Source organism: Protomyctophum parallelum, assembly GCF_964188405.1.
Source record: "Protomyctophum parallelum genome assembly, chromosome: 17".
In the NCBI taxonomy this organism is placed as follows: Eukaryota; Metazoa; Chordata; class Actinopteri; order Myctophiformes; family Myctophidae; genus Protomyctophum; species Protomyctophum parallelum.
Genome location: NC_139719.1, coordinates 17393420 through 17407305, shown reverse-complemented (window position 1 = coordinate 17407305; position 13886 = coordinate 17393420). Strand labels below are relative to the sequence as shown.

At 46.9% G+C, this 13886-nt stretch overlaps 1 protein-coding gene across 1 annotated transcript in view; it reads right to left on the bottom strand.

The window, feature by feature from the left end:
* Window positions 1–1699: 1699 nt before the first annotated feature.
* LOC310874024 (neurexin-1a-like) overlaps window positions 1700–13886 on the bottom strand; it is a gene marked incomplete at its 3' end in the record, with an annotated part of 91262 nt that continues 79075 nt past the window's right edge. Inside the window, 2 exon segments of the mRNA XM_083786685.1 lie at window positions 1700–2001; window positions 8753–8831. Coding sequence (XP_083642811.1) covers window positions 1700–2001; window positions 8753–8831 — 381 coding nt within the window.

Sequence of the window (13886 nt, the reverse complement as noted above, 5' to 3'; positions counted from 1 at the left end):
AACAATATAGGTGCGTATACAGGAATAACTTCAAGCCAAGGTTGGTACGTTTATGATGGCGGTGCGTCGTGGCGTTAACCTCTGGAGGGGTTTTCTGTTCGACTCAGTATAAATCACATGGAGTAAGATAATTCACGTGCAATAAGTCCCCCAACCCCCCCGCACCCCCCTCCCCCACCCCACCACCGCATCCCCCGAAGAGTTTATCGACCCGAATGTTCTTTGTAAATTCATCATCAATCATCATTTATCATCCTTCATAACAATAACTGCAATGGTTCTTTTCGTCATTATTCACCCATTTCTTTGTCTTCTCGTATAATCAACATCGCGAAGATATTGTGGGTATTTTAGCGTATGAATGTATGCATGTTGTTTGAGTGTGTAGAGGAGTATTCGTGTGTGTGGTGTGTGCATGTGCGATTGTGCGTGCGTGTGTGTGTGTCTGTGTGCGTGTGTGTGACACCAAAGTCAAACATGACTGGGCATCTGTACGTTAGGTAGCATTTTAAAGTCTCAAGTGTCCTCTCTGGGGAAAACATCCCTCAGTTTGTCCGACGATTCCACCTTTTTCGTTACTCATCGTACTTTTCGTGGTAAAACGCATAGGCGTCAGCCCTGGAACATACTGTAAAAGCACAGGGCTATACACTCAACCTTTGCACAATTAATCTTAAACAACGCAGGTCCCTCCTTTTCTCATCCTAAACAAACACGCTGGCATTTCATTGTGTTGTCAATAAGACTCCCACCCTGATTTCCTTGTCCAGTTCCTTGTGGTGGAAAGGGAGGGGGGATGGGGGGGGGGCTACAACTGTGCTTGTTCTTCCCAGCATTCTCTGTGTTCTGTGTCTCATGTCTGTCCTCCATGTCTGTGTCCACCGTGAAGAGAAAGGCAAGAGATTCCTGGAGGACAATGTGTAGGTGCTTCGACGGGATGATCTTTGTTCTGGGGTGCTCTCTCTCGCTCTCTCTGTCCAGTGAAACTCTAAAACACAAGCCCGGCAGTTTGTGCTTTACTCAAAAGTCTCCCCTCCTCCACCCTTCAAAACCTTGTCCATGTCCAAGATTCCTCTTAGGTTCCTTACTGGCGCCTTCACTGGGAACCTCTGGGTGTATATATATCTGTCATTTTGGACTGTTTGTATTGGTTCATAAAACAAGCCTCTCACAGAGGCTTTGGTCATTGGTTAATACTGTACAGCAACGGGTTCTGTGCCTCAAGGGCAAGTCTGTGTGTGTGTGTGTGTGTGTGTGTGTGTGTGCTTATGCTTGAATATGTTGTTGCATGTGTGCGTCTGTAGGTGTGCTTGCTCTGTGTGTGCGTGTGTATGTGTGCTTGACTCTATGTGTGTTTGTGCTTGATGTCGTGTGTGCATGTACGTATTATGTAGGTATAGGTAGACCTTCATGTGTGTGTGCGTGCGTGCGTGTGTTCATGTGTGTGTGTGTGTGTGCGTGCGTGCGTGTGTGCACACGCGTTTGTACGTGTGCGAGTACGGGAGAGTAAACATTAACATCAGTCAGTCAGTGTGTGTGTGTGCATGTGTGTTTGCAATGTAATTCATTTTTTTCTCCAGAGTATATCTATGTATGTACATATAGGGTATATATAAAGGTGTGTGCGTACGTGTCGGCCTACGCAACCTTCGTCCTCCTCCTCTCCACCTCCTCCTCCTCCTCCTCCACCTCCTCCTCCTCAGACATAGTACTCCTTGTCCTTGTTCTTCTTGTTCTTGGAGCTCTTGGCGATGCCCAGCGGCTTGTCCTTGGCGCTGCCGTTGGGCTGCGTGGCCGAGTTGCTGATGTAGTTGCGGCTCTCGTCCACGTGGTAGGAGCCCTCGTCGCGGTTGCGGTACTTGTACATGGCGTACAGCAGGATGAGGATGCAGAGGGCGGCGGCCGCCACGATGCCCACCACCATGCCCGTGGTGCTGCTGCTCTCGCGCACCACCTCCGACGGGCCCGGGAACACCTTCACCTCCGGAAGGGGAGGGCGCGCTGCGGCGCCGCGGCGGGGTTAAAAGAGAACAGAAGAACAGAACGTTAACCCATTTATAGAACTCTTTTTGTACATCAGTCTGTTCTGCTTTTAACCCATTCTGACCTGAGATCAGATTTAAAAAATGTCTTCTACATCAGGACAGTTTTCGGAAAAAGCTTATGTTTCTATGTCAGTGGTTCTTCGATTTTTCCAAAAATAGCAGACCTACAAGCTCGTAGATCTGCTATTTTTCAATAGCTTAAGCATAACATAATGCTAACACCAAAAGGGGTTCCCGCCCAAAATGGGTTAAACCAAAATCGTTAAACCAGAGGATGTGTTCTTGTTCTTGTCTGTGATTTTTGTCCTGTAATGTCTATGTACTGTGTGTCTATGTCTTGTCTGTATCTTGAACGGTGACGTCATGGACACAAAACAAATTTCAGTGCAAGCTGACAATAAAGTTGTATCGTATCGTAGACGAGATTCTACAAAATGTCTTCTAAATCATGACAGTTCTCTGAAAAACCTCGTGTTTCTATGTCAGTGGTTCTCACACTATTTCATGTCAAGGACATATATGTAATTGGCCGTGGACCCCGATCTAAAAATATTTTGTTCCAGGGCCACTGTATTTTATTTTGTGCAGACACGCTATCTGGAAATATCGCCAAAAAAATACTGTTTGTTTACAGAGATTCGAATTTAGCAGATCTACAAGCTCTTGAGCTCAGTCCAGTTACCCTGGGTAAACATGGTAACTTTACTTTAGCCTCGGAAACCCAGATGTTTTTATTTCCAGGGAGAGAAAAAAAAAGTCTGGGTCCGAGTCCACTTCAATTCGGCATAGAGTTGATCACTCTTTGCTGACTTCTGATTGTCTGCACCTTTGTTAAATTGACGCACACACGTACACACACGCACTCCTCACTCTCTCTCTCTGTCGCTCCAACTAATTAGTCTCATGTCGCACAGCTGCGTTTAGATTCTCCCGGTGGATCCTGCCGGGAGCTGCCTATGCCATAGAAAGCATAGGTGGAGCCCAGGCTATAGTGTGTGTGTGACTGTGTGTGCGTGCATGTACTACATCACAGTTCAATCAGTGTGTAGCTACTAGTGCATATATACTGTACTGCACACACACGTGATCAATACCCTATTGTGAAAAGTCCCAAATTCAAAATTTACTTGACTAAAGGTACAAAGGTATTGGCATCAAATTATAATGAAAGCACCAAAAGTACTCATTATGCAGAAGGTCTTATTTCACGAGTTTACACATGTATTACAAATCCTTTTTTTGAAGTACAATAATTTAAAAAACAAAACTCACAATTGCACGTAAGTACAGTACTTATGTACTAAGTTACTATTGACCAATGCTGCACACAATGCGTTTCAGCCATAGCGTGTGTGGGCGGTACGGGGAAGGACAGACAAGATGAAGGTACATGTCAGAACATATCACAGTTCTTCCAGTATGTGTGCACGTGGCTGATGCACGTGGTATAGCGTGTGTATATAGAAACATTATTGTGCACATACCGGAGCTAAGTAGGCCTACATTTAACATTCAGAAACGTATTTTATACTTGCCGTTATATACCAGTGTCGCGCAATATAAATAAGGCATGCACACATGAGCCTCCGTGCTGTACACTATGCACTCATATATCACGGGGCGGATATGGGGAAGGAATGTTAAATAAAGAAAAAGGAGGTGGGCCAGGGGGCAATATACAGCTTTGCTGCCAATGTGGAAACCTCATAACCGGATTCAAATTAAAAAAGTAGCAAAGAAATAGCAGAACTACAACCTCAAAGTGTGTCAACAATCCCAAAACTAATTCCTGGGTGCAAACCCCTGCGGTGGTGTCATATAATTAGGGCATGTATTAATCCATCTTATTTTTTTAGAATACTCACAATATCATTATTGAGTATTATAAATACGTTATTTCCACGCGTTGACAAACTAGACAAAGTTAATATACTGGACACTGTATTTGATTGTGTGCATCAACCTCAATCACGCTATCTGGAAATATATCCCAAAAGAAGTAGTGAGATTTGAATTTTGGTCTGTGGTTGAAACTAAAGCACTCAACAGTAATTGAGAAATTGTGCAAAATGAAGATGAATACTTGCACGTTATACTGGTCTGGTACAGGCTCAAAGCGTGTCACGTCACATTTTGAGCTCACAGATCTACACATTTCTGCGACAGTATATATATTGAAATTTGTATTTCCTTTAGAGGATAGCCCCTTGAGATGTATCATCTCGTTTTAGAGGCACAACACAATGACTACAGTACATAGACAAAACAATACATTAAACGTGTCGACACAAAGGAACTGGTCGGAATAACGTGTCCCTTCCACGCGCTACGTCCGGCCGGGGAAATTCCCCTCTTTCAGGTGAAAAGAAGCAGCTTGGACTCCTCATGCATAGAAGGAGGCATGAGGTCAGTCCGCTGCCACCCGAGGTTGGCAGAGGAAGTGTAGCGCCCAGGATTACATTAGATAATTGGCACTGGGTGAAAAGAAAACAGGGTTACAAAATCGTGGGATAAAAATTTAAGACAAAAAAAAATGTGTCGACACAGAATAGTATGACAAAGTATAGGGCATTCATTTAAGAATATAGGGGGGGGGGGGGTGTTAAAATATGGCGATACAAGGTTTCTCCCCGCCGGCAATGATATTTGACGATGCATTCATTATACATTATTGTGCATGTAAGAGGCATGATGGAGGCGGACGAAGAGGCCATAAATCTCCATAATGATGCATTATCTTTGCATGCATTTTGCATAACATCACGCAGCAGCAGCAGCAGCATCAGCAGCAGCAGCAGCAGCAGCAGCAGCATGTGTGTCAGAGTATATATGCTGCCAGTAGCACGCGGATGCGTCTATTTTATTATTATTGTGCTACAGGCACACAGTGTAATTACGATATGCATTATAGATGACATTGTAATGAGCATGTGAGGGGCATAACGTATGTATGGGCTGGCTTTGCATGTAAACACGGGATCTAACGTTTTATCATGCTGCACTCGTGTCCAGGCACGTGCAGAGAGGCAGGGGCTTAAATCCTGCATAAGAGGGCACTTTTGGCCCAAAATAGCAAAAAATAGCAGATCTATAAGCTCACAACGCGCTGCGCTGCGACGCGTTGAGAGCTTGTAGATCGTCTATTTTCGGGGTGCAACCCTGCACTCTTTATCTACTGGAGATGCCGTGTGACGACATGGATTTCGAAACTAATTAGTTCAGGAGACTTCGGAGCAAAAAAAAATCACACCTGTGTGAACTGAGTTCCCCCTCCTCTCTCTCTCTCTCTCTCTCTCTCTCATTAGCAGGCAACAGTGCAGCACTATCTCTCTCTCTCTGTTTCTGGCACAACAGCGCCCCTACTGGTACTCATAGTCATACTGGTGCTCATAGTCACATAGGTTGGTTAACGTCACATAGGTGAACACGGACATTGCTGTTCCTTGGAGTGGTTGCACCACTCAAAAACTATTCTCCTGAATGCTGCCTTCCGGTATGGCATTTTCATTCCAGTTATGCTGTATTCGTGGTCTGAAGAGGGGCAGTTGTTTTACAGACGGGTAAAAAAAAGGGCAGGGGCTCAAGTCCCCTTTGATATCTATGTGTGCACGTCCCTGCTCGTGTCGTGTCACATACTGTACATAAAGTTGTACGCGAGGGCAGAGGGTTGAGGTGGATATAGTATAATAAAAATCCAGTATATACTGGTTCTTTTTTCAAGACTCTGAGAGTATACAAATGGAACCAATAGACCAGTAAGGCGGATCCATCTTGGTTCCATTTGGTTTGTACATCTCGCGCTATACAGAATCAGAAGATAAGCTCCTGACATATATGGGCCATTGATTCCCAAGACTACTTACTAACGAGCAGCAAGAGGAAAAGAGAAGCAAAGGAGAGACTGTCTAGTACTCTTTTTTTCCCTTTCATCTTTTCTCTTTCTCCAACTTAACTTTTTTCTTTCTTTCTAAAGGGCTTTCCACAAGGGAAGGGAAGCGACTGACGCGCCAAGTAATTCATTCTCGATGAGAGGCGAGCGTTCAGGTGCAGCGAGGGAGACGCAGGCAATCTAACAGGTGTGGCGACAAGCAGGCGCGCGATCCCGTGACATCACGTTCACGCCGGTATCGTGCTCACAACCCGCCCCTGTCAGGAGCTGAATTGTGTCGTGGCTTTCTCTCTACGTTTGGCTTAGAAACGCGAGGAGCGCAGTGGATTCCCTGCGGATAAAAGCGGGAACGGAGGCGTGTCGCTTTCCCCCCCGTGTGAAAAGGTCTTATATTCTCCCTTTGCTTTCCTCTCGTCTTATCTCTTTCCCCCCTTATTTATTTTCTTTTCATTGTTTTTCCCCCTGCCTCTCTCTCTCTCTCATGGCCTTGTGCGTCGGGAGGCGGGTGGAATGGGAGCGAGAAGGCTGTAGGGAGAGAATACATGTATATTGTATTGTGTTGTTTGTAGCATTTGTTCTTTTATGCTGTTTAAAATAAAAAGGGGGAAAAAATACAAGGGTAACTGCGGGTTTGATGCTTGAACGGAGAGCTTGTTGTTGCGTGTGTTGTCTCTGCTGCCTCGTATTCGACAAGAAAGAGAGACAAAAAAGCCAAGGCGAGGAGGTTGAAGGGAAGGAGCTTGAGGCAGCAGTAGGTAATGGAGAGGGGGGTACGGGGGGAGTAGGGGGGAGGGAGAGTAGGGGCAGAATAGAGTGCCAGGCGATGCCAGCACCCAGCACTGGTGGAAAGTAACTAAGTACATTTATTTATGTAGTGCACAGTACAATTTTGAGGTATTCCACTACATCTACATTGACACTTTTGTACTTTTACTCAAGTAAATGTTGAATTCTGGGGCGGATTTCTACATTGCAGTATTGATGACTTTTACTTAAGTAAAACATGCGAGTACTTTTTCCACCAGTGCTGAATAGAGGTAATGCCAGCCTACGTAAAAATTCATCACAGCGGCAAAAAAAAAAGAAATACTTGCAGAGAAAAGGAAAACGCGACTTTGACAGAGTGTTTCACAAAGTGTGGCGGACACATATGGGAAGTACACATATGGGATAGTACCAGGGGGTGAGGTGTGTGTGTGTGTGTGTGTGTGTGTGTGTGTGTGTGTGTGTGTGTGTGTGTGTGTGTGTATATTCCTTCCTGTGCCAGAGTAGAACATTTATACCACTAAGCCAAGTCAGAACAGAGGAGATAATGCACTTTGAGCTTCAAGCAATGCCTCTTGTCAAACTCAACGGGTCTACATTTCTCAATACATAGAATGGAAGAACAGGAGCCACTGCTAGTCATATGTACTGTATATTACAGTACTTATTACAAACACATTCCGTGCAGATTGGTTAAAACTAGAGATGTGCCGATGAGACATTTTGGCCGATATCGATATCCGATATAATTAATTGCTGTTATGGCCGATAACCGATATTACCGTTGTCGATATGATCTCATTCTGTATTTAAAAAATTATAATAATTTTGTCCATTCCGAAAAATACATGTACTGTAACAGGACGTCTGCACTGCAGGCTTAGGCAAGTCAGATTTAACTTTAATACCTTTATATTTAATATTGTGAGCTTGTAGATCTGTTCAAGCTGTTACTTTGTTTATCTGTAAAGAATTGATTAATCAAAGCGATGCCGATTAATCTAAAAACAACTAGAATGGGCCGATACCGATGTGTTTGCCCATTACTCTCCCATAAAACAACTAAATGAATGACCTGACGTTTTGCTGCCACTGTTTTAGCTTAGAGGGTTCAAATTAAAGACTTAGGTTTAGCGGATCATACTGGTGTCATTAAATAGCTTTAGCCATACAGTCTTTATTTAATCATTACAAGCTTAGTTTTCGGCTAGACTTTCCAGATCAATACACGTCATCGGAATAAAAATGTGCCAATAATGTAACTTTGACAAAAAAAAAAAAAAGAATAATATTTCCGGTGTTGGATCGGGTATCGCGAGCAAGTTTCAACGTCCTCAAAGGATGGCAAGTTTGGCAACAAACCCTGACGATAGTTTTTCCTACAAACCATAAAAGCAAAGTTACATTAAGTTACATTATTTAAGCAATATTACACGAGAGGGTGTGGGTTAACGTGATTATTGCCACGACAGGGATGCGGTCAGGAACGAGACAAAGTCGAGTTCCGCAAGCATCACTGAAGTGGCAATAATCACGTTAAACCACACCCTTGAGTGTAATATTGCAATTTTACAACAGTTACCCTTAAAACTAAGAAAATCGTTGAAAGAATATATTTTTTCACTAGACACTAGCTAGCCTGGCCACCGAGTTTGCTAGTGCTCTGGGAGAACAGAGCAGCTGAATTATTTGTTTTGATTAGGTGTTGAACGGTGCTGGTTTAACCCACGGCTAGAAGGCTGTTTCAACCAATCAGATTGCTTCCTCGAAACGACCTGTGGTAGAATAAACATTAACATAAGATTATTACCATAAGTTATAAAAAGTTCTACAAAAATGATTTATTTATTTTTTTCTGTTTCTTTTGTATTAACTTTGTATTGTGTTTCTTTTCTTAAAAAAGGCTAAGCGCAATAAACTTCGGCTTCAGCCTAGACCTTTTCGGTGCTACCTCTTTGTAAAAGAAAAACCTGCAAATGACGAAACTTAACATGTAAATGTAAAGCACCGAAATAAACTATTCATTCATCATTCATTCACGTGCGTGTCTAACCTGAGCTGGGGTCACAGGGGTCAATGTCCTCGTCATCGCTGGGACACTCTGCCGACGCCACCAGCAGGTCATCTGTCGACTGGGGAGAGAGAGAGAGAGAGAGAGAGAGAGAGAGAGAGAGACATTAGGAATACCACACATGTCCAGCCATCAGTACTGACCGGTCAAACAGCAGCCATAGCCTGGACGACGTTGCAGGCTCACAGTACATGCAAAGGCTAAAATGGAATATAGATTGCATGTTATGTAGAGACAGATGCCAGGTTCATTTGGAGACCTGGAATCCCAATCCCCAAGTTTCAATGTACAGATTAAAGAATTGTCCATGATAGGTTCTTCATGGTCACTCTGAATTAAGAGCGTTGTGCTAAATGCCTAAATTGTAAATTGCAAACAGGTGACTCCTTTTGTTTTAATTATTTTCCACTTCTGTGAGCACGGAACAGTGAAGCAGTCCACCCACCACCACCAGTACATCCCCCCATCCCCACAGAACAGTGAAGCAGTCCACCCACCACCACCAGTACATCCCCCCATCCCCACAGAACAGTGAAGCAGTCCACCCACCACCACCAGTACATCCCCCCATCCCCACAGAACAGTGAAGCAGTCCACCCACCACCACCACCATCACCACCACCACCACCACCAGTACATCCCCACAGAACAGTGAAGCAGTCCACCCACCACCACCACCATCACCACCACCACCACCACCAGTACATCCCCACAGAACAGTGAAGCAGTCCACCCACCACCACCAGTACATCCCCCCCCATCCCATCGAATCGCCTATAGGATCGCTATAAGACGTTCCTCGTCTGCAGGGATTTGGGCACGCGGTCAAAACTCCACAGAGAATAGGAGGAAGGCGAGGTGTATAGGTTAGCAGCTGGGAGGGACCACGCATGGAACGGCCTCATTTATCCCCATAACAGCCCCCCCCACCACCACCTCCCCCCTAACAGCCAGCCCCTCCTCCTAACAACCCTATACTTTATCCTCTCTTTCACACCTTTCCATTAATTCCACTCTGCTTGGTTGGGGGGGGGGGGGGGGTATATACTTAGTTAAGAACTGCTAGAGCCGTAAAAAATATTCTCTTATGGGGGTCCCTTTTTTGAAGGGACAGACAGTAAGACATGCAGTAAAGGCCGTGTCGGGCTCGGGAGTCGAACCCGCGGCACACTGCGACTGGATTACCAGTCGGGTGCCCAGACGGTTACGCCACCGCCTGGGCTTAAATTACATTCTTAAGGCTACTACTACATGTATACATCCTGTATCTCTCCACCGTACCAACTGTCAACGACTATAGGCTCAGTAAATGCAAGTCGCCCCATAGCAGCACCTCCGCGGTGGAGCAGAGCAGACAGATCAGTCGGTCACACTCAATACCTTGTTAAGCCTTTCTTACTTAACCCCCCCCCCCCCCCCCCCTCTCACTGCAGGGCCTTCATGGTGTTAATACCTGCTCTGCTGGTCCAACCCCCCCCCTAACCTAAATCAACCGCCATTAATAACCTCGCAGCCACAGACATCCATATCTCTTCTTCATCTTACCAACCCCCCCCCCCCCCCCCTCTCTCTCTCTCTCACACGCACATTTTCTGTGGAGAAAAGAAAATGAGAAGAAAAAAAAGAAAAGGCGCCCTATCTTCGCTGCTACCATCCCTGCTCCTTCTTGTTGCCATGGAAACTCTAAGTTCAGGCTGTTCAAAATGATGGGGAGTAAAGCGGGCTCCGTGGGGAGCCTGTGCATCGATTCACCGTTCCAAGCCGGAGAGAGAGAGAGAGAGAGAGAGAGAGAGAGAGAGATAACAAGGAATTTAAGAACCATGGCTTTAGGAGAAGTGTGATAGCAGATATTCAGGGGAGGATTTCAAAGTGTTTGGGGCCAGTACTTTGTGTGTGTGGGCGTGGGGTGGGGGGCGCTAACGAGACGTCTCCTGTCGCCTCCCGACGCAGCAGCTTCCAAAAATATACGACGGCGAAATATACGACGTCTTACTGTCTGTGCCCAGCATGCACTGCAGGCGCGTGCACAGCGTGCCACGGCGTGCCACGTTGGCCGCGATGCTCGCTGCCAGCAGTAAATTAAAATTGGATTGTGATGCATTGCAGTGGTTGTTACTAAACTCGCAGACGAAAAGGAACAAAAAAAAGAAAAAAAGGGGGGAGAGAAAGATGGAGCGCGGCCGAGCCGAACGGGGGAAACGAGGTCCTGAGGCAGATTAGTACAGCGAATGGACTGGAACGACAACCTGACACAAGCACGGGGTTCTTATAAGACGCATGGCTTCCCCGCGGTAATAATTACAAACTGGCCTTTTTCCCCCTTTAAGCCTGTGGTCTTTGGCTCCGCGTCCACGTCCGTGCATGAGCATGCGTGGACAGGATTATATCAGATCACAATGACGACCAGCTCACCAAACCTCACTTCACCACTTAAAGCCTCTATAGTCCTAGACTTCAGTTACAAGTGTATACTCGGGTGGCTTCCCCCCCGCCCCCCCCCCCCCCCCCCCCCCGTCTACATAGACCATCTACAGAGCTTGTAGATTGGATATCTTTGGCGAATGCATGCTGACTGCTGAGGTTCAAATAGGTAATAGAGATGTAATATTATAGCCCGGCAAAAAAAGGCCCGACAAGCACGGTTTCTTCTTGGTCTAGAGACCAAGGTCCAGGACCATGGCCCGGGTTGCTTCGACCCGGAGCATTATATGCCGTACTGTTTGTTTGACAGACACCACTGCTTTTCCAATCAGTTCTAGCACACCGGCCTGTCAAAGGCTATAGCTGCTGGGGCGTCGGGGTGGGGTGGGGAGGGGTGGGGAGGGCCAGTCGATAAACCACCGTGCCTTTCGCGGGGTCCAAATAACACGGGAGCCAATCATGCGAGGAGGGGCGAACACATCATCGCCCTGACATCTGCTGTTGCTGGGAAGATCAATGCTGAGCCCGCACTGACCCGAACGCGGTGTCACTCCTCACACCACCACCGCCGCCGCTGCCGCTTTTAAGGTGATGGAAAGAATAAAAAGAAAAAAGATCTCCCTCCTGCAAACCGCGAAGTAAACCACTCTGATCGAGGCCCCCCTCCCCCCTCCTCCTCGTGGTCTGTGACATCACCTCGCCCAGCTGACCGCTCTAGTCGACGGCGGCGTCGATCGGCTTATCGATCCGCGTCGACCCGCGGAGCCATGGGGTGTAAATCTCCCCCTGATGACGGGAGCTCCTCATTGGGGGTTTAACCCCTTTTTTTTACCTGAGATCAGATTCTAAAAATGTCTTCTACATCCTGACAGTTTTCTGAAAAAGCTATGTTTCTATGTCAGTCGTTCTTCTTCAAAAATAGCAGACCTACAAGCTCGTAGCGCTATGAGCTTGTAGATCTGCTATTTTTCAATAGCTTAAAGCATAGCACAATGCTAACACCAAAAGGGGTTCCGGCCTAAAATGGGTTAAGGGGGTGGGAGCAAACTTACAAGCACGTCAATAGCAATCCCCACCAAACTTTATTTTTTTATGACAAGCACGCATTAGGCTTTTGGGGAGTGGTGGGGTGGGGTGTGACGGACCACCGCGTTTTGAAATAACCATGCAATGATTCCTCCGTCTCTCTCTCTCTCTGCCCGCCGCAACCCGTTATCTCTCGCCTGCATCGCTGCCTTCCCTCCCTCTCAGTCCGGAGACGCGGAGGAGACGCATGCTGACATAAGGTTCACACATGGACAAAGGTATAGAGGGGGGGGAGGACAATCAAAGCAGCACACAGAGAACAAAACAAAGACGGAATTAAAGTGCAGGACAGAAAAGCCCACAGGTGCAGAGGAGGAACAATTAAGGTGTGCATGCTGAAAGAGTTAAAAGGAAACATCTACCTGAGCAGCCGAACAGTGCCAGCGACCGTCCATGCCTCCCTGACTGCCTAATTCACACATGGTTGCACACACGCTCTATCTCTCTCTCTCTCCAGCTCTCTCTCTCTCTCCAGCTCTCGCTCTATCTCTCTCTCTCTCCAGCTCTCTCTCTAGCTCTCTCTCTCTCCAGCTCTCGCTCTCTCTCCTCTCTCTCTCTCTCTCTCTCTCTCTCTTACGCACGCACCCTCTCTCTATCTATGTCTCTCTCTCTCTCTCTCTCTGGCTACACCACTCTGGCAGAAGACTCAACGCCTCCTTGTGATACTTTCGTCAAACAGACTCAACGCACACACACACACACACACACACTGATCTATAAACGCCTCCATGGGTGTTTTGGTGGCCACATATTCCCACACACTCCCATACACACACACACACACACACACACACACACACACACACACACACACACACACGCTCACACATATATATTTAGAGCAAACTGGGTTTGAAAGCTGGCAAGCTGATAAAAGAAATGATCCTGGTGTGTGAGAGAGAGAGTGAGAAGAGAAGAGTGGCGAGCTCCAGTTCGATGCAGATGGTGAGATAGACTCACACACCGCTTGCATTAACAGGCTATCACTGGAGCTTGGAGGGTGGGAGGGAGGGAGAGAGAGAGGAGGGAGAGAGAGAGAGAGAGAGAGAGAGAGAGAGAGAGAGAGAGAGAGAGAGAGAGAGAGAGAGAGAGAGAGAGAGAGAGAGAGGGAGGGAGGGAGGGGGAGGGAGGGAGAGAGGGAGAGGGAGGGAGGGAGGGAGGGAGGGAGGGAGGGAGGGAGGGAGGGAGGGAGGAGTGAAAGAGAGGGAGAGAGGGAGGGAGGGAAGAGGGAGGGAGGGAGGGAGAGAGGGAGGGAGAGAGGGAGAGAGGGAGAGAGAGAGATAAAGAACAGGGGCGAGTGAGTGAGAGGGAGGGAGGGAGCCTTGAAGATATGCCGGGGGTCACCTGATCTGCCAGTGGTCCAATCAGAAGCCCCCGCTGAGGTTGAGGTTTCTGCTATCGTGTTTGCCAATCAAACGGAGGCAACACACGCACGCACAAGCACCAACGCACCAACGCACCGCAGACATCACAACCAAAAGTGTGTGTGATGGGAGTCAAAAATGCCTGTAGCAACATACTGATCCACAGACAAAGTCTCACACACACACACACACACACACTCTCTCTCTCTTCCTCTGTCTTCCTCTATGGGGCTCCACGCTCATGC